The 19,929-nt window shown below is 49.6% G+C and overlaps 2 protein-coding genes across 3 annotated transcripts; one reads left to right on the top strand and one right to left on the bottom strand.

Moving 5' to 3' along the window:
• Nucleotides 1-523: 523 nt before the first annotated feature.
• Nucleotides 524-7,241, bottom strand: BSDC1 (BSD domain containing 1). Its single transcript, XM_083879589.1, has 11 exons — nt 7,196-7,241; nt 6,606-6,666; nt 5,971-6,087; nt 5,207-5,377; nt 5,052-5,106; nt 4,625-4,740; nt 4,331-4,399; nt 4,101-4,182; nt 3,122-3,652; nt 2,501-2,604; nt 524-2,249 (listed from the first exon to the last, which is right to left on the bottom strand). The coding sequence occupies exons 1-11, from the start codon at nt 7,204-7,206 to the stop codon at nt 2,217-2,219; spliced, it is 1,350 nt and encodes a 449-aa protein (XP_083735715.1). The 5' UTR covers nt 7,207-7,241; the 3' UTR covers nt 524-2,216.
• A 73-nt stretch (nt 7,242-7,314) lies between these two features.
• On the top strand, nt 7,315-15,649 carry ZBTB8B (zinc finger and BTB domain containing 8B). 2 transcript variants are annotated; one of them, XM_083879325.1, is made up of 4 exons: nt 7,315-7,368; nt 8,003-8,920; nt 11,250-11,428; nt 12,821-15,649. In XM_083879325.1, the coding sequence occupies exons 2-4, from the start codon at nt 8,005-8,007 to the stop codon at nt 13,130-13,132; spliced, it is 1,407 nt and encodes a 468-aa protein (XP_083735451.1). In that variant the 5' UTR covers nt 7,315-7,368; nt 8,003-8,004; the 3' UTR covers nt 13,133-15,649. The 2 variants fall into 2 exon arrangements, with proteins under 2 accessions (XP_083735451.1, XP_083735452.1); XM_083879326.1 differs by lacking the exons at nt 11,250-11,428; nt 12,821-15,649 and having other exon boundaries at nt 8,003-9,124.
• The last annotated feature ends 4,280 nt before the right edge of the window (nt 15,650-19,929 follow it).

Genomic DNA, 19,929 nt, shown 5'->3' with positions numbered 1-19,929 from the left:
AGCAAGCGGCCGTGTCCTGTCACTCGTGTCCTGTCACACGTGTCCTGTCACACGTGTCCCGACACTTGTGTCCTGACACTCGGGTTCTGGCTGTCCTGTTCCTCTGTCCTGTCACTCATCTTATCACTCCTGTCCCCTCATTCATGTCCCATTTCTTTGGCTCCAAGAAGGAAAAAGAGCTGGTGGAGCCCAGCATTCCCCCACACGCAGCATCCCTTGGCAATGGTGTCAGGCTGTAAAGAATCCTCAGGACAAAATCCCTCCAGTGCCAGCAGCCCCGTGGTGTCATGGAATCCTGGAATATCCCCATTGGAAGGGACTGTTGGATGGTGTTTGCTATCTATCTAGGCAGAGACAAGCTCTGGGTGGTTTTATGGGGTCACTCAGAGCCCTGAAAAGTGGGGACAGAGCCTAAGGAGCCTGGGGCACTGGGGGTTCCTTTGCCTCTCCTGAGGGAGATGGGAAGAAAGAAAAATCATGTCATCCCCACCCAAAGGAAATGAGAACACCCAGAACAGGCAGAGACTCTTGAGAACTCCTTTAATTGCTGTTAACTGCAAGTCTGTAAAAGGTTTGGAGTAAGTCATTGTTACAAAACTACCAGCAGTTAGAATTGTTCCTTGTTTGTCACCCCAGCTAGAAAAGGGCTCAGGGAGATGCAGAATAGTTCAAGAACAGAGAATATTGCACAACCAACCCAATGGTTAATTTGACTAAAGAAAACGAAGTGACACAGATGCTGCACCCTCGAGCTCTGCTGTGGGATCAGCAGGGACTCACGCCAGCCCCAGGTCCCCACAGTCTCCTGTGTCCCCTGCCTACCATAATCTGCACCAGGACAAGGTGAAGCTCTGCTGGACCCACCACACCCCAGGCAGGAGCAGAGCTGTCCCCAGGGCTTTTGCAGAACAGGGATGCTCCAAAGTCACCCCAAAGGAGAAAAACACAACCCCAAAACCCCCAACTCTTCCAAGTGCACCTTGTTTAGTGCTGTCCAGACCCGACAAGAAACCCCCAACCCCGGTGGAAGGGGTAGGACAAAGGCAAAAAGCGTCACTCTGCCACCCCAAAGGCCAGGGAGGGCAGTGAGGGCACTATCCCCTTGGGATAACTGTGCATCAGCAACATCTCATGTCATAACAAGGGAACTGCCCCAAAAAGAGGCCGTGGGGCTGAAGGAAGTGTCACAAGCGGTCACAGGGGGCTGAGATGAAAGAACCCAAATGAGCAGAGCAAAGCTTGTGGTGTCTGCAGGGCCTGGCTGGGTGGGACAAGGCTCAGACAGGGACACAGCCTCAGCCAGCAGGGAGCACCCACATTTGGGAGCCTCTCTCTCCCAGGCCTCTCTACAGGCTGGCCAAGCACAGGTTGAAGTGGTCAGTGGGTCAGGCTGGGCCTTTGCAAGGGCTGAACTGGGCACCAGCACAAAGGGTTCTGTTCCCAGGTGACCCAAAACCACTGCCAGCCCAGCAGGGCTCAAGTAAGAGCAAGCCACAAGGATTTTGCTTGGAGAATTTAACTAGAAAGACACAAAACCCAGTGCAGGAAGGTGATGCAGCTGCAAAGGGAGGGGAGCAGCAGGCCTTGGCTCTTTGAGGAACTGCTGGAAATGAGAGCTTCCATTGAGAAAAAGCTTCCAAGACAAAAAGCCAGGCAGAAGCTCAGGGTTTGGCAGGGGGTTTGGCTCCTCCAGGATCAAAGCCACGAGCCAAGTGCCTTTTTTTGTGCAGCACCTCCAGCCCTCAGCGCCCCCCCGGGTGTTGTCTTCCAGGTGGGAATTGCAGAGCAGTGAGTGGAGCAGGCACAGCCACATCAGGAGCCTCTCAGCTGTGGGTTGCACGTGCACACACAAGCAAGGAAGGAGCCAGCTGGCAGCCTGGCAGCACCCAGCACAGCTGGCAGAGCTCTGAGAGCCCAGCTGGCCCCAGGGACCCCTCACTCTGCCTCCTCCCAACACATCAGGATCAGTTTTGGCTTGGCCAGTCTCTATGACCTATGCAAAAGTCAGGCTCCTGTGTGTCCAGTGACCTCCTGCTTCCTCCTCCTGGATCTGAAGGGGTCACTCGAGTTGCCCACAGGTTTTAGCAGGAATGGAACTCCTCCAGCCTGGAACTGCAACCCCCAGCACAGTCACACACAAAGGAACAGCCGATCCGTGATTGAATTCACATTCTATGGTGGAAATGAGCCTGTGACACACACTGGAAGCAGCTGCTTTATTCCCAGTCTTCCCACTCTTCATCTTCCAGCTGCAAACAAGAGGAAATTCGTTTCTGAACTGTTTCTGAGCTGTTTTCAACCATTTGTTTCTGTAACTCAACAGCTCCTCCTGCTCAGGGCACCTGAGCCAACAAAAAGCCTGATGAATCCTCACAGTCCCACACCTTCCCAACAGGGATCTGCCTGCAAACTCATCCCACCAGCCCCTCTCTGTTTATGCAGCACCACCCTGAGGGGTTGGTGATGCTTTTGGGGGACAGTTTTGCCTCCCCTGACTCACCTCCCCAGATATTTCCACCTTGGAGAGTGCCAGCTGCACCTCCTCTTCTGTCATGTCCAGATCAAAGTCCTTTTCCCAGTCCTCGCTGATATCCGTGCTGGAGCCTGGAAGCACAAATACCCTCACTGAGCCACCAGAGCTGGCCCCAAAGCCCTGGAATTCTCCAGGCTCAGAGGTAGCACAGCCTATGTGAGGAGGGAAAGCCTCTACATTCCCAGGAACAGCTCCCTGACTGAGTTGGGATGGACTGAGCTTGCTTCCTTCATAGCCAAGGCTGGTGCAGCACAAGTGGAAGAGGTGGATGCTGAAACATTTTCTTCTCTGGCCTATGGGAGAACTGGGATGTGTCAGGTTCCAGTCACACAGAAAATGCAGCAGGTAAGGAACAACAGTAGGGACTTAGATTTGGGCACTGTCATTGGGACATTCCTAGGGATGACAGGCAGAGGGAAGGAATCACCGCATTCCCTCCACAGAGCACAGCCTTTCCTGGCATCCAGGCACCAAAGGCCTGCTCTGCTCAGTCAGCAGACCTTTGATCACTTTCCCTGAGCACCATAAACCCAGAGCCCTTTTCCCAAGAGCTGCCCCTCCCAGATGGTTCCCAGGCCCCACACAAACCTTTCTTGCCGTTGTTGGAAGGGGTGGATTTGCCACTGTCCGAGTTGAGCTCGAAGACTCGCAGATCTGTGGGTCCTTCCTCCCTCAGAGTCTCTGTCCTGCCCTGGCCTTTGCTCTCCAGCTCTCTGAGCTCTGTTCCAGCTGCTGGCTCTGAGGATGTTGCTGATTCCTCGGCAGGTGCACAAGGCTGAGCAGCTTCTGGGGGATTTGGCAGGGAGCTCTGCTCTTCCAAAGTGGCCTCCTCCAGCCTCTGGGAGAGGTCCTGGGTGCCCAGGGGTGGAGCTGCAGTCTGTAGCTGGGTGGCAGGCACAGAGGCAGGGTTTGCAATCTGAGTCACAAGGGACATGCTCTCGCTGCTCTCTGAGGGGCTCTGCTCCACTGGGACCAGCTCTGGGGGCAGCACAGCCCAGCTCTCCCCTGAGGGGCCCTTGGGAGCAGTGGGGTGGTTTCCCGCCGGGGCAGGTTCTTTCTGTGCTGCTCCTGGAAATGTGATGTTTGCACAAGGCAGGGGGGACATCCCCAAGAACTCCTCTGTAGGGAGGCAGAAGAGAAGCGAGAGATGTTTCAGCAAGTGCAGCAACAGCTGGGCTGGGAGCTGGATTTCACAGAATCACAGAATGTCCTGAGCTGGAAGGACCCACAGAGATCATCCAGTCCAACCCCTGGCCCTGCACAGACATCCCAACAATCCCAGCCAGCCTGAGAGTGTTGTCCTGGAGCTCTGGGAGTTTTGGGGCTGTGTCCATTTCCTAGGGAGCCTGGTCAATGCCCAGCACCCTCAGGGGGAAGAGCATTTTCCTGACATCCAACCTAAACCCCCCTGACACAGCTCCAGGCATTCCCTCAGATCCCATCACTGGTCACTGAGCAGAGATTGCAGCTGCCCCTTCACTGCCCACTGGGATTTGTAGGACTGAGGAAGAGCCACCACCCCACAGATTCTCCACAAAGCCTCCCAGAGCTCCCAAACCTGTCCCACCTTCATCTTCCTCCCAGCCTGGCTCCTCTTGGTGCATGCTCTGCTCTGCTCGCTGCTTCAGAGCCTCCCTCCGGGCTTCATCCTGCAGGGAATTCAGCATCAGCAGCTGCTCACAGCCCCAATCCCTTTCTTCTCCCAGGCATTTCAGCATCACAGACTCCAAGGAGTCAGCCCAGCTCTCTGTTTTCCCAGGAAAAGCACCCTCAGGGAGCACCCCCAGCCTGACCCACCTGCTCCAGGCGATGCAATTTGTAGAAGTAGCGCTGCCAGAACTCCAAGTGGGAAACAGCCACAGGGACCTGGGAAAGGGATCAGGGAAACGGATGAGCCCCTCAGAGGCAGAGTTGCAGCTGCTGCCGTGCCCCTCTCTCCTCCCAAAGCTTGTAGCTCCCATTTTATTGCAACCATTTTTCCATAGTTTGCCATGCAACCACAGCTGTTTCCATTCCAGCTGCAGGGGACAAACAGCTCAGGGCTTTCCTGCAGCATTCCCCAAGTCAGGAACTGCCCAGGCAGGGTCTCACCATTTTGGTGTAGAGTGCCCTGATGGAAGGGCTGGTTGCCAGCAGTTCTGCAATCTCCCCTTTCTTCTCCTCCAGGTTGAACTGAGCCAGCCAGGCCTCAAGCAGCTCAGCAGGGCCTATATGGGACAAGAACAAGGATAACAATCCATAGGGGTAACAGTTTGGGGGAGTTTCATTGGAGAGATGCAAAGGAAGAGGGAGACAGAGGGCTCAGAACTCCTCTGCCAGCCCAAGGCCATGTGGCACTGATTTAAACTGGGCCAGTAAATTCAGCCTAAGCTGGTCTTTGAGGTAAGAGCCAGATCTGCTCTTCATAGAGAAGAACTACAGCCAAGCCAGCCCTGGTAGCCAAAGGCTTCAGGAAATTCCAGCTGGACCCCAGACCCCCCAGGGGCAGCACCCTGGACCCCCCTGCACCCTCCCATACCATCAGGCTCGTTGCAGTAGGTAGCTGGGTCAGACTGGAGGCTGTAGAGACGAGCCTGGAGGAGACACACAGGGAAGGACAGCTGTCAGGGCAGGGACAGCAGCAGGGCATGGGGACAGGCCTCAGGATGCCACATGCCAGAGTGGCACACTCACCTTGGCACTGTCGTAGGGTTCAGTGGTACCTGAGGGTGTTGCCATCAGAGTAATAACGTCACAGTCAATGGTCTTGTCCGGTGAGGGGGCAAAGGTGTCTGAGATGACCCCCAAGAAGTCAGAGAGCCCTTTCCTCACCTTTTCAGTGGCACCTGAGGAGCCTTCTGCCCTCTTCAAGGGAAGAGGCAGCACAGTGTCAGTAACATCCCAGAATTTCTAGGTAGGATCCTTAAGGAAGCAGGATCTGTCCCTTCAGGAAAGTGCTATGGGCTGGAAGGGTGTAGTGGGAGGCACCTGCTTCAGGGGAGGAACTGAGCTGAGGCTTTGTGGGAAGGACACAGCCAGGTTTGGGGCTGGTTTGGGGTGGGACTGTCCCAGCAGCAGCAGCAGCTGTGCAGGGCTGAGGCTCCACATAGCTAACGTGGAGAGCCTGTGTCACCCTGCAGTGACACTGCCAGTGTCAACACAGTGGAGAGGGAACCACAGGAACCTTCCTGTACTCATCCACAGGGGCACAGAGTGACAGAACAACAGGGAATGGCCTTAAACTGAAGGAATGTGGGGTTAGATGGGATTTGGGGAAGGAACCTCCCCTGTGAGGGTGGTGGGATGGAATTCCCAGAGAAGCTGTGGCTGTCCCATCCCTGGAATTATCCCAGGCCAGGCTGGATGGGGCTTGGAGCACCCTGGGATGGTGGAAGGTGTCCCTGCCCATGGCAGGAGTGGGACAGGATGATGCTGAAGCTCTCCCAGCCCCTACTCACTGCCAGCTTGTCCTTGACCACACTGGCTGTGGCAGCGATGGTGCAGGCGGTGTCATGCTGCACCACCTGGGTGAACTCAGCCAAGTCCCTCTTCATGAACTCCAAAGCCTCTGTGGACTGCAAGGAGACAGCAGATGGATTCTCCAGGCTTTTGGTTCCCCAGCAAAGCCATGATGACTCCCAGCACATTACAGAAACTCAAGTGTGAGAGTTTAGCCCAGCTCAGCCTTCATCCCAACCTGGGCAATGAGTAAGACCAGAATAACCTGAATAACAACAGCATCTGCTATGCCCAAAACACATTCCAGCAGGTTTTTAAGCCAAGACTAGAAAAAACACAGGTTGGGAAAAGCCTGGGTTTAAGTTTTGTGTATCATTAACACAAGCAACACAGTCACAGACAGGAAATTACACACCACAAAGCCATGCTGGAAGCACAACCCCCTGTGCTCAGAGGGTGATTTTCACATGACAGAGCCCAGCATGACCCAGAGCTGGAAGATCTCCAGCAAATCCATCCCAATCCCACTTTGGGGAGACCCCCCCGGGCTGTGCTCCAGCCCCGCGGCCGCACTGGGCTCCCAGGGCCGCCCCGCAGGTCCCGCCCGGTCCCGCCCGGTGCCGGTGGTTCGCACCTTCTCCTTGACGGCCTGGTAACTCTGCTGGAGCCAGCTCCGCCACCAGCCGCCCTCCTCCCTGTGCGGGACAGGGCACGGCCTCAGGACACAGAGCCCAAATCCACACCCCGATCCCAGATCCCCACCCCAAACCAGGATCCCAGACCGAGCTCCCAGACCCCAGATCCAGACCCAGAGCTAGACCGCAGATCCAGATCCTAGATTCTGATCCCAGAGCCCAGAGCCCCAGCATCAGACGCCGACCGCAGATCCCGACTCCAAACACAGGTCCAGACCCCGACCCCAAATTCCAGCCCCATGTCCCAGATCCCAAACCCAGATCCAGACCACGACTCCAGATTCCAGCCCCAGATCCAGATCCCAAATCCAGACCCCGACCAGATTCTAATCCCAGCCCCAGATCCCGACTCCAAATCCAAACCCCGAGCACATATTCCAACCCCAGACCCAGATTTCAACTCCAGATCCCGACCCCAGATCCCAGCCCCGCCCCGGCCGCCCCTCGCCGCCGCCCGTCCTCATCGCGGTCCCTGTCCCGTTCCCGTCCCGCTCCCGGTCCCGCCGCCCCCCGGCCGTGCCCAGCTCACCCCTCCGCCATCTTGGCGGTGTGACGTCACCAATATTTACCGACCCCTCACCCCGCGTGCTCCACCCCGGAGCCGGTGTTCTGACGTCACTTCCTGCCCCGCCTTGGGGGCGCGGCCCGGGTACGGCGGCCGGGCGGGACCGGGAGCGGCGCCGGGAGCGGGGCCGGGTGGAGGTGAGCGATGGGCATCGAGCGCTCCCCGGGGTGGGCGGGGACGCGTTCCGGGGCACCCCGCGACCGGTGCTCAGACCAGGGAGGGGTCCCGGTACCGGGCAGGACGGTCCTTCGCGTTCACGGGCGATGCCGCCACCGGGAGGTCGGTCCTTGGCGCGGAGGGGGATCCCGGCACCGGGTAGGGTGGTCCTTGGCGTTCTAGGGGATGCTCCTCGGTGTTCCGGGACATCCGGTGGGTACCGGGCAGGACGGACCCTCGGTACCGGGTGGGACGATCCTTGGCGGGGTGTGAGACCCCCGGTACCGGGCAGGACCGTCCTTGGAGCAGGGAGAGATCCCGGTACCGAGCAGGATGGGTCTTGGTGCGGTGGGGTACCTTGGCGTTCCAGGGGATGCTGATACCGGGTAGGACGGACCTTGGTGGGATATGGGACTCCTGGTAGCGGGCGGAACAGATCCCCGGGGCCGGGCAGGACGATCCTTGGCGGTGTCTCCAGGGCGCTGGCGGGGCTCCCCCTGTCCCGGTACCCACGGTGTCCCCGCAGCGCTGGGAGGGAGTGGCAGTGGCGGTGTCCCGGGGGTGCCGGTGTCCCCGCGGTGCCGGTGCTGACGCCTCGCTCTGTTCCCGGCACAGCCATGGAGGTGCAGTCGTACTACACCAAACTGCTGGGGGAGCTGAACGAGCAGCGCAAGCGGGATTTCTTCTGCGACTGCAGCATCATCGTGGAGGGCAGGATCTTCAAAGCCCACAAGAACATCCTGTTCGCCAACAGCGGCTACTTCCGAGCGCTGCTCATCCACTACATCCAGGACAGCGGCCGCCACAGCACGGCCTCGCTGGACATCGTCACCTCCGAGGCTTTCTCCATCATCCTGGATTTCCTCTACTCGGGGAAGCTGGATCTGTGCGGGGAGAACGTCATCGAGGTGATGTCGGCCGCCAGCTACCTGCAGATGACCGACGTGGTGAACTTCTGCAAAACCTACATCAGGTCCTCCTTGGACATCTGCAGGAAAATCGAGAGGGAAGCGGCTTTTTACCAGGCTGACAGCGGGAGCTCAGCCAGGGAAGGCACATCCTTGGGTACCTTCAAGAGCTCGGCCTCCGTGTCGTCCCTGCAGGAGAAGGAGAGGATTCCGGAGTGCCAGCGGGACCCTCCCTGCGGGGACTGCAGCAGCTGCCAGCCCCTGGAGCTGGTGGCCAGGGACCCTCTGAGCAGCGACTCCCCCGATGGCTCCTCCTCGCTGCCCAAAGGGGTGGAACCCAAGGTAGAATTCGACCCCGACGAGGTGGAGGCGGGCGGGCGGCTGCCGCAGTACCCCGCGCCGATGTCGCTGGAGCAGATGGAAGAGGGGCAGCCTGTGGAGCTGGCCTGCAATAATTACCACATGAAGCAGTTCCTGGAGGCTCTGCTGCGCAACAGCTCGGCCCCGAGGAAGGAGGACGTGGTGCATCACTTTGTCCGGGGATTTGAGGGTAGGGCTGAGGATGGAGGAGTAGCCATGAGCTCCATGATGGACATTCACAGCGACTGGTATGGTGAGGACACAGGTGAGAGGACTCGGGGATGCAGGCTGTGCAGTGGACCAAGGAACAGCTTTGTTGCGCCACTTATTTTGTTGTTCTTGTTCAAGAATATTTTGCTGAATACTTTGGCACGGTGAAATAAACCCTTGTTGTGCACTTTTAAAGCAGCTGTACTCGTTTTGTTCAGTGCAGCCCGTGGCAGGTGAGTATTCCTGACAGCTCTGTAGCTCCCAAATCACCCCCAGACTCTACTTGGGGTGATTCTTTAATAAACAAACTCACTGGGACCTCATTGAATGGCAGGTGTGTTTTATAAAAGATTTTTTTCCCTCTTGATGGTCATAAAAAGCAATCCAACAGGAGCTGAGCTGCCACAGGAGGAACGTGCTGCAGCAGGAGGAGCTCATCCCATCACAGCTCCTGCCAGTGCTGCTCTGTTTGCTCCTGCTTGGAACTTCAGAGGGCAGAAATCTGTTTTATCCAACACTGAGGGATTCCTACAAGTCCTTTAGGAGCACTGAAAGCTTTCAGCTCTGTGGTAGAGCAAAAAGATGAGGCTTTTTTCACTTTTCAGCTGCCCCGAGCCCAGCAGCAGTTGGAATATCTCAGGAATATTTCCTAGCAGCACTGTCAGGCACCTGGAGAAGAAGAAAATCATGCCCGTGTGCATTTCTCCTGATGTGGACAATAAAGATTTGGGCATTTTACCTGGTTTTTTTCATAAGTGCCTTGTCCAAACATCCTTTAGGAGGACAGGAGGTGTCTCTGACAAACTGTGAGTGCCACAGGTGCCGAGGATGTGACAAATGCCACAGGGCTGGCACTGACTGGAGCCAGCAAATTTATTTTCATGTCAGCTCCAGCTCAAGCTGCCTGTATGACCTTAAAGCTAATAAAAGTGACAATTCCTCTCACTGCTTTCAAACAGGGTACTGATAAAATCCCAAATCCAGGTTTCCTCTCAGAGCAGGGCTGTCACCACTCACACTGGTGCTTTTTGACATGTGGCCAGGCAAGAACATCCTACACACAAATTTCACTTCTTTTTTTCCAGCATCTCCAGGCTGTTCATGAGTCATTAAAATGGAAATGCTCCCAGAGTTTGATAGGGAACATCAGGACTCCTGGCAATGTGTCAGAAATGTTAGTGGGAGATAGGGTTTAACTAGGAGTGAGAGAAAAGAAACCAAACCTTCCATTCCTTCTGTTTCTGTGCTAAAGCAGGACTTTGTACCAGTGAGGAAAGTGGGAGTTTCTCAGCTTTCTGTGGTGCTGCTGCCTCAGCTTCTTCACAAGGCACCAGAAATGAGAAATACAAATTCCTGATAAAAGAATTGTGTGCTCAGGTTAAGAGATGAGATAAATATCACTTCAAGTGTCCACCTCTGTTCCAGTCATCCTTCACAGCAGAAGGAGAGGAAACAGAAAACCTGTAGAGCACTGGAAGCAAAACAAAACTAAGAACTGGGTTGGTTGGGGTTTTAATGAAGGTCTAAATGCCCAACAGGGATTTGTAATCCCTTGTGAAGCTCCAAAATGGGGGTGAGCTGTCTCTCACTCACATCATTAATACCAGACACACCTTTTTTGATAGCGGGTTGGATAAACCTTAATACAAAGGATGCTCTGCAGCCTCACCTGCTTGACACACAAAACATTGCCCTGAATCAGGGCCTGGAACAGGGAAAATTATTCCTTTGGCATCATGTCTCCACCTTTCTGCTGGAAGGGAAGCTGAGCTGGTGCTGAAAAACTTGGCAGTGCCCAGGTTTCTGTAAAATGGGATCTTCAAATTGAATTCTGTTCTTGCACCCAACTCCATAAATTGTGTGTTACTTGTGGTTTGGTTTTAGGAACAGTAAAATATTGTCAGGAAATATATTGGACTCCTTCATCTTGTTATTCCCAACAGGAAGGCAGCAGAAACAGAGTCATATTTTCATATCTAAATATGAATGCACATGGAGAAAATGTGCTATTCCTGCCTGCAGTTTGTGCTAAAGGTTTTAGTTTCTGATGCTGTTTAATGCTAATGGTTTAATAATATTTTTTAAAAAAGAAGTGGCTGAGATGGAGCAGAGACCCCACTTCACTAAAAGCAGATTTTTGGTACTTAATTAAAAAGCTTCTTAAAATAAAGTGAACGTTTTGCTGTCATGAGCAACAGTCAGGCTGATTTTCCAGGGCACTGCAGCTGCATGAATTTTGCAATGGCACAGGCTGAGGAAATCCCAGGTAAGCCGAGCACAGGGAGAGGGGAAAACTGCAGCTCTCACCCTCAGATCGGCAGCGAGGAGCCCGACCAGCAGCCCAGAATGCGCCCGAGCTAACCCAGTGTGTTTTTATCCCCAAGGTGACGTGCTGGTGGTGCCCATCAAGCTGCACAAGTGCCCGTTCTGCCCTTACACGGCCAAGCAGAAGGGGATCCTCAAGCGCCACATCCGCTCGCACACTGGGGAGCGGCCGTACCCCTGCGAGACCTGCGGGAAGCGCTTCACCCGCCAGGAGCACCTGCGGAGCCATGCCCTCAGCGTGAGTCCCCCCGGGCACTGCTGCCACAAACAGCTCCTTCTGTCAAGTTTTGAAAAGTTTTAAAGGATTTGGTGAGGCCGTACCTTGAGTGCTGTGTCCAGTTCTGGGTGTCTCAGTTTAGGTTAGACATTGAGTGCTGTGTCCAGTTTAGGAAGGACATTGAGTGCTGTGTCCAGCTCTGGGTGTCTCAGTTTAGGAAGGACATTGAGACACTCGAGCGTGTCCAGAGGAGGCCCTGAGGCTGGAGAGGGGCTGGGAACACAAACACTGTGAGGAACAGCTGAGGGAGCTGGGATTGTTCAGCCTGGAGAAAAGGAGACTCAGGGGTGACCTGATCACTCTCTACAACTCCCTGAGAGGTGGTTGTGCTCAGGTGGGGTTGGTCTCCTTCTCCAGGCAGCACTGACAGAACGAGAGGACACAGCCTTGAGCTGCACCAAGGGAAATACAGGTTGGATAGTAGGAAAAAGTTTTTTACAGAAAGGATAATAAAGTACTGGAATGGTCTGCCTGGGGAGGTGGTGGATTCACCATCCCTGAGAGTGTTTAAGAAAATCCAATAACTACATAGTTATTTATAATATATCCACCAGGGACCTTATTTCAAATATTTTCTTGGCATTTTCCAGTTGTATTTTCTGAACGGAATGAGTGTTGCTAATGAAGCATTTCAATTAATGATTTCAATTTGGTTCATTGATTTGGTCTATTGGATGTTTGATATTTCTCCTGACCTGGACAATAAGGATTTGGGTGTTTTGCTCTCCCAATCTGTTAGATTGGATTTTGGGAAGGAATTCTGCCCTGCAAGGGTGATGAGGTTGTGGATTCCCCATTGCTGGAAGTGTTCCAGGCCAGGTTGGACAGAGCTTGGGATTGTGGAAGGTTTCCATGGGCTGAACAAGCTCTGAGACTCTTCCAATCCAAACCATTCCATGATTTTTATATTTGGATAGCCCAAATCTTTATGTCCAGAATCTCTGTTGGATCCTCTTCAGCTGAAGCGTGGCCATTTCCCTGCTCTGACAATCTCTCCAAAGCAGCAAATTGTAGCCCTGGTTTTGTTCCTGAGATGTTTTGGTTTTCTGAAATTCTTTTCCCAGGGAATTTTCTGTAAACAAGAGAAGTGTTTTTGTAAATGTACCTATGTTTACATTCTTTCCCTAGGAGGGACTTCTTGATGTCCTTCTGGTCTGACCAATGTGATTGAAGAAGTTTGTCTTTGTTTCACCAATCAAATTGGTCTGTGTAGAATAGTACAAAAGGGAGACACATCCCAAAAATAAAAGAGTAATTTTCAGCCTTCTGAAGCTGGAGTCTTGTGCCGTTGTGGTGTACAACCACATCAGCAAATTGCCTTTTTCCCCCTTAAATTTGCTCTTTTCCCTGCAGGTCCATCGCTCCAACAAGCCTATCATCTGCAAGGGCTGCAGGAGAACCTTCACCAACAGCCTGTCCCAGGGGCTGCGGCGCTTTGGGCTGTGTGACAGCTGCACCTGTGTCACCACCACCCACGAGGACTCCATGCCCATCAACCTCAGCCTGGTGGAAACGGCCTCAGAAGGGCAGGAAAAAGGAGATGCTGACAATGATTGGCCCATTTATGTGGAGTCTGGAGAGGAAAATGACCCAGCTGAGGATGAGGATGGCGATGACAAGCAGGAGATCCACCGGAGTTTGTCAGACAGAGAGGCTTTGATGTAGCAGTGAGAGGAGAGGGGGAGCACTGAGAGTTTTCCCTGGCAGAAAACTGCACATTTGCTCAATCAGTGACACTGTGCTGGCTTTTATCATTCTGGTTTTTTAATTAAATTGCGGGGAGAATTGGAATTTTTAATGCTTTTTAAGTTTTCAGTGCTGTGCACCAGAAAGCCTGTGAAGAATCTTCTGTCTGGGGCTCACAGAGGTTGGACTTCAGCAGTTTCTCTGCCTCCTGGTTTTGGTTTTGCAGGTGGAACACCTCTGGGTTATTTTGGGGACAGGTTTCTTCAAATAATGAGTCATGGTCCTTAATCCCTGATCTGAAAGGGACACCATCTTTTCTCTGAAGATGACATGAAATGTGGTTTACATCTCTTACCTTGGACTTTTCCAAGCTAATCCATGATCCTTCTGTCTTAGGACAGTGTTATGGAAATTATGAACCATAAATGTTTTGCTGAGAATGGATTTGACCTGGAAACCAGGGCAGAAAAACCAGGATAAAAAAACTAAAACCCAAACAAAATATGCTGTTGCTGAAAGGATAGACAGGAAGAATAAATCTATTTCACACAATTAATTGCAGGAATTTAGAGATCAAGCTTCTCTTTCTGAATTTTTACTGCATCTTTCTCTCCTAAAAGCTCATGCTGTAGATCTTCAGCTGTGTCTTTATTGTCACTCAGATATCAGTAATCTTGGCTTAAATATTAAGCACAAATAATGGTGTCTTAGTGGCCAGGACTAAGAGAAAAGCCCAAATGCTTTTCAGCTTTTTACAATAGGAGTTAAAAGCTTTCAAGAGGGTTCCTTGGGAATTCTGACTGTGGCAGATTGAATAACCAGATGCACACCTGGTGTAGCTGAGGAGCAGTGAAATATCTGAGCTATGCTATAAAAGAGCTCTGAATGTCCTTTCAGAATTCTTTTCTTTCTCTTTTACTGTAATTTCTTTTAGAATTTGGGGATCCTCTCATGATTTATATTTTGTGATTTTATCCAATTTTTTTTTTTTTTTAAATCCTCCTTTGTAGACCTCCTGTCTCTTTGCCAGGGCAGCTAAAGGTTTTCAAAGGAGGTGAGATTTTGTCACTTTTCCAGCAGCAAGTTTTAATAAAACTCAGGCTGGGAAGCTTTAGAAGAAAACCCAGCACCACCAGAAAGCCTGTTTGCTTAGGGCTGACCTCCTGTTCCCTAACCAAGGGACAAAACTGAAATATACTGTGAAATAAGACTGTTAATGCTGCTTCACTCTGCTGTTCGTAAGTGTTTCTTGAAAAGGCAAATCTGATGAGTCTTTTTGGCTGGAGCAGAATTCCATAGACAGATTTGGCTGACAAAGAGTGAGCAGTTCCTCCCACTTGGTGCTGTTTCCTGAGGGGTTTTTGGCGTAAAGATTTTCCACTTGACAAACCTAAAAAACCCAAGAACCTTCTAATTTAACCAGGGTTTTTTTCTGCATACCTCGTGCTTTTCTTGTACACACTGAAAAAGAGCAGTTCAGCTTCTCCCTCTGCTTCATCCAGCAGTGGAACAGTCCCCGTCACATCAGATTTATTTGTGAGAGGTGATTCTGCTCTCACAAGTGCAGCCAAGGGTTCATTGCCACACCAGGTAGGGTAAGGAAAGAAGAAACAAAATTCTTTTTAAAGAATTCACTTTACTGGTGACTGCTGAAAAGAGCAGAAGGTAAAGAGACTTCTTTTGGAGTGGCCTGGTCCAAATTCTTGATGAGTGTCACCAGGAAATGTGTTGGTTTTATTTTCTGTCCCTTAATTTGGATGAGTTTCAGTCAGCTGGAAAGTTTCCAGGTCATCTGGAAATTTGAGTTTGTAGGAGCTGGAACACAGGACAAGACTTTTATGAACTTCCCTGCTCTAGAGCTCCTGTTTTAGTCAATCTGAATTAAGGGACATTGAAGGGACAACTCATGGAGGTGCCACATTGGAGTTGAGCTCCTCTGAAAATCCTGCTGTGCTTTTGGCTCCTTGGTGCTCTTAAAAACCGGAGCAAAATGTGGGGCTTGTAAATCTTGCTGGAATATTTGGAAAAGCACTTTCCAGCCTCCCAGGGCTTGTCTTTTGGACTGCTGGATTTTTGTTGAGTCCACTCAAAACCAAAGGGTGATAAAGGAGGGACTTTCTGACTTGAGAGCCATGGATAATCTGAATTTTTTTGGGACACTCGCTGACGGAAGTGGGGCAGAAACGTAAATAAGGGACCCAATTATATTTAGTGACCAGGCACCCTCAGCTGTGGTCATGAAGATTCCACCTCGTTGTCAATATTGGTAGAAGCCACCAAGACCTGGAATATCAGCTGAGCCTGAGTCTGGCTCGTGCTCCACAAGGTTGGGAAGTTCCTGGCGTAGCTGAGCTCTGCTGACTCTGAGCCTATGGAGATACTTGGAGCAGGGAAAATGAACCCTTTGGAAGCTGCAGGAATGGCTGCAGAGACCTTTCCCCTCACCCTGCTGTCTTTGGTCTTAGAGATTGTCCTTGTGTGTTTGTGCCTAGAGAATGGAGCTGTCAGGGGTCCGGGGTGGGCGGGGGGCGGCTTTTCCACAGGGAAAGTTCCCCTAAACTCGGTGTTTCCTGTTAAATTGTCATTTTTGTGCTGCTTTGTTTTGTTCTCCATGTGGAGTCTTTTTCAGCCTTTGGATGTAGAAGAGGATGGAGTTTATCCACGTTCTTGTGACCAGGGTGTTCATGTAAATCCGTTTGATTGTGCTTTCCACTTTGTTTTCTGGATGTTTTTTCCTGAAATCTTCTATTTGTAGATCCAGCCTCTACAAGCTTTGAGAAAACGATGTTGGCTGTTTAAAAACCTTCCTATGGTGCTTGATGAAGAATCAAAAGTCATGTTTTTAGGGGAGTTATTTCTAATAGATTCCCTTTCTCAAAGGTTTTTAAAGGCCATGAAGACGACACATCTTAAAACTTAACTCGTTGTATTTGACTTTGTTTAGGAATACACATTTTAATGTATTTTTTCCACAGAAATGTACTGTAGTTCACATTATGAAGGAATACATGCTGCACTGGTATTTGTAGTGCATTTAACCTCTTGGTGCAAGGCCCTTGTAAATCTTCTAAATGTGGTAGTTGAATTCCTGATGTTTTGTAAGAGAGTTTCATAACCAAAGTCCTTTAGTCCAGTAACGATGACAAATTCTTATTAACTGAACCTTATTTGTGGAAGTGACTGAACTATATTTGTGGCTCTTGAAGCATTCTGGAGTTTTTTGATTGTCTAGAAAATAAAACTCTCTGAGAGGGTTGCTTTGATTTTTTTACCGTTCAAATGTTGACTGAGTAAACCTGAAAGTGTCTAGATTGAGGCTCACATTTCAATTTCTGGCATTAAAATTAAATAATTAATATTTCCATTTAATTAATTTGGTTTTAAAATCAATAAATCCATTTTTGGGGACAGCTAGTTTGCAAGAAAAATCAGGTTTTTGGAAGGAAAGGACTAAAAGGAACCTGTACTCTTAAACCCCAGCCAAGTGAGATTTTTAGAAAATCTTTTATTTTATTAGCACTGACTTGGTTTTTTAAAATGTCTTTGTAGTTTTATGTCAATACAACTTTTTAAACTTTTAAAACTTCTCATTTTTCTTGTTGGGAAGCAGACACTGATCCCAGCTAGGAGGAAATGCATGGATGGATGGGGAGGGCAGCATCCCAAATACCCTTTCCAGAAAATCTTAAATTATATCGAATATTTCACAAAAAATCTCACTGCAAGTACACAATTTTCCAGTTTTTGGTTGTGGTTTTTTTGGTTTTTTGTGGTTTTTTTTCTCCATGAAAGATGTGAGACGCTGAAGAACTCAAGAGAGGATGAGGGTGGTTTTCTCTATTCAAGGTGAAAAGGATTCTTTGTGGGGGGGTGAGGGGGAGAGGGTGGGAGGAGGAAAGCAGGAGCAGGGCAGTTAAAGGCCATCAGAAGGTGTCAAAGAACTCGCTGATGATTTGGGGAGGAGAATTTGGATCTGGCCCTAAATCATAAACGTGAGCTGTATGTAAATATGGGACATTTTGGTGTTCCCGGAAACCGGGTGAAGATAAGGGTTTCACGAGGGTTTTAATTGTCCTATAACAGGATTAGGATTTGCGGTTCCACCAAATCTCAGGCTTTTCTTAAACTGGACCTTTGCTGCCAGAGGGAAGATTCCTCCCTGGACTCGGAGGTTTAGGACAGGACATCCCGATTTCCTGCTCATTTTGGAAAAGGAAGCAATCTCCTGGTGCCCCGGAGGCTCCATGGATTTGTACTGGTAAATTCGGATTTGTGCTTGAACGAGAAGGTGGAGCTCAAATCCTGGGAGATTCGACTCTCTTGGTTTGGTCATTGGGAAAGCTGAGGACAAGAACAACGATGCAAATGAAGAAACCCCAAATCCAAGCTGGCAGCGATCACATGAAAATTGTAATCTCATTCCTAATTAATTTCTAGGCTTTGAACAGTTCCTTAAGTTGTTATAGTATAAGCTCTCGAATTTTCCCTTGGTAAAAAGTATCCCTGGAAAATTAAAGTTAGAAAATGCACCATCACTGAAGGCTGTGATTCCTAAGGAACATTGATTTTGAGAAAAACTGAACTCTTTTAACTGGTGCCACTGTTAATTAAACTATTATAATATAATACACTATATTATTATATATTTTTTTACTGTTAATCATATTTGGTTACCAAACCCAAGGAGAAATGTACATTGATTTTTCTATTAGCAAGAAAAATGTAATGTGCAGTGCAGTTCTCTGAAGATCAGACTCTTCACACTCTGGTTGTGAGGAGCAGCTCCTTCACCTCCTTCACATAGCTGCCAAACACATTCCCTCTGGATAAATTCTCCTAACAGCATCTCAAGAGGAACTTTCTCAGCTGAAATTGGCTCTAAAGTTTAGAAACACAAACCAACAAACTCTCTGCATGTCTGAGATTGTTTGGGATGTATCATTGTGCACAATAGGATGAAATCAGCCCCATGGATGAGAAAACCAATGTTTGTTCTGTGGCTGTTCCTGGATCCACAGCACAGAGCAGTGGGCAGGAAGTGCTCTGAGGAAAGCACTTGCAGCACCTTTAAAAATTCTAATTAAGCTACTCCAGATAACACTGAAATTTTCCCCCATATTTTTTAAATTCTCTTGCCTGTTCCTGGCAGAAGGACAACCCTCAGGCTCCTGTTGACATTGATACAAAACCCCACTGACAGACAAGTGAAAGCACCACCCAGGCAAGTCAAACAGAACAAATACCTCCAGATAATTCTTCTCCAAGGGAAGCTTCCAGCTGATGAAATAATTTGGGTAGAAATGTGGAAAAAAATACGTAGAATGTTGAGCAAGAAGGTGTCCCTGCTGTCCTGGGTTGTGGTGTAGGATGTGCACACAGTATTTATTCCATCCCCATCCCCATGAGCTGTTGGAACCAGGTGGGGCAGTGTTTTCCCAGGCCCCTCCTTTGGGCTCTTCTGCTCATGGCCCATCAATGCCTTGCCCAGGACTCACAGGGAACTCCCTCCAGGAGCTCTCTCTGTTTAATGGGCCATCAAGGAGCCACTGCACGACTCCTCATCCCATTGGGAGATGCTCCCAATGCCCAGGGGGAGGAGCCAAGCATTCCCACCTGGAGAGAATCTGGGATTTGGGACAGGACAAGCAGCCCTGAGCCACTGGATTCCCAGAGGAGCAAAGCTCCTAGACCTTTCTACAGGATCACTGCTTCAGGAAGAGCACCTCATCTCTTCCACCACCCTGCTTGGGTTGTATTCTGAGTCTGTCAGTGGTCTTTTGTATTATTTTATTTTATTTTATTTTATTTTATTTTATTTTATTTTATTTTATTTTACTTTTTTACCTTTTTTCTTGTTAAATGTATTTCTGACTTGGAGCCTTTCACTCGTTTTGCTTTCAAACCACGACACCTGCCCATGGTCTTCAAGGTCCTTTCCAGCCCAAACCATCCTTGGATTCTGTAAATCCATGTTAAATAAAAAGAGGTGCTACTTAGATGGCTTGACAGGCAAAAATAAAATTGAAATGAATGAATTTAAGAGATATTAAAACCTGATATTACAAATAAATGTTCTGGTTTACATATTAAACAATCTGGTTATTTAGGTATTTCTCAGTGGTAAGAGCCGTGAGAAGCTGGTGGGAATTCCAGTTGTTTCACGTTCAAGAATTATTAATTTAGAGCAGAATCTCATAGAAGCAGACTGGGTCTCTTGAAGATTTTAGGAGCATGGCCTGGGTTGGAAAGGAGAATCTACAAACCTAAGAAAGTTTATGAAAAAGGGGGAATTAAGCTGGAAAAAATATTGTTTTATATATATCTATATATACAAAATATGAATGGATATAAATCAGAGATGAATAAACATATATGAATTAGTGGGAGAATGGCTCTAATGATCAAAGGAAAGAGTCGCTGGATTGTTATCTTCTAGATAAAGTCTTTAGTCAATTTTGCTACAGTGGGGAAAGAAAGATGAATTGTTTCAAGGTGGAACGTCTGAAGTAAGAGAAGGGAAGGCCAAAAATGACACAAAGGGCTCAGTTAAGGAAGAATGGTTTCCATGGGAAAATAAATATTTATGAAAAATAACTGGGGCGTCAAAATCACAGAAAAGACCCTGGTGGTAAGAATAGGAAGGAGAAAAATACTAAACTTCGAGGGAGAGAAGGTGAGAGGTTCAGGTTTCGCTTTCAGCCATGCTTTCCTCAGAAGATAACAGATACCAACAGAGAAAAGAAGATGTCACATCTCCTTTGGAGGATGCTGCAAGA

The sequence above is a fragment of the Zosterops lateralis genome, assembly GCF_965231275.1.
Source record: "Zosterops lateralis genome assembly, chromosome: 28".
NCBI lineage: Eukaryota > Metazoa > Chordata > Aves > Passeriformes > Zosteropidae > Zosterops > Zosterops lateralis.
The sequence above is the reverse complement of the archived record's forward strand: the minus strand, read 5'-3'. Positions and strand labels throughout refer to the sequence as shown.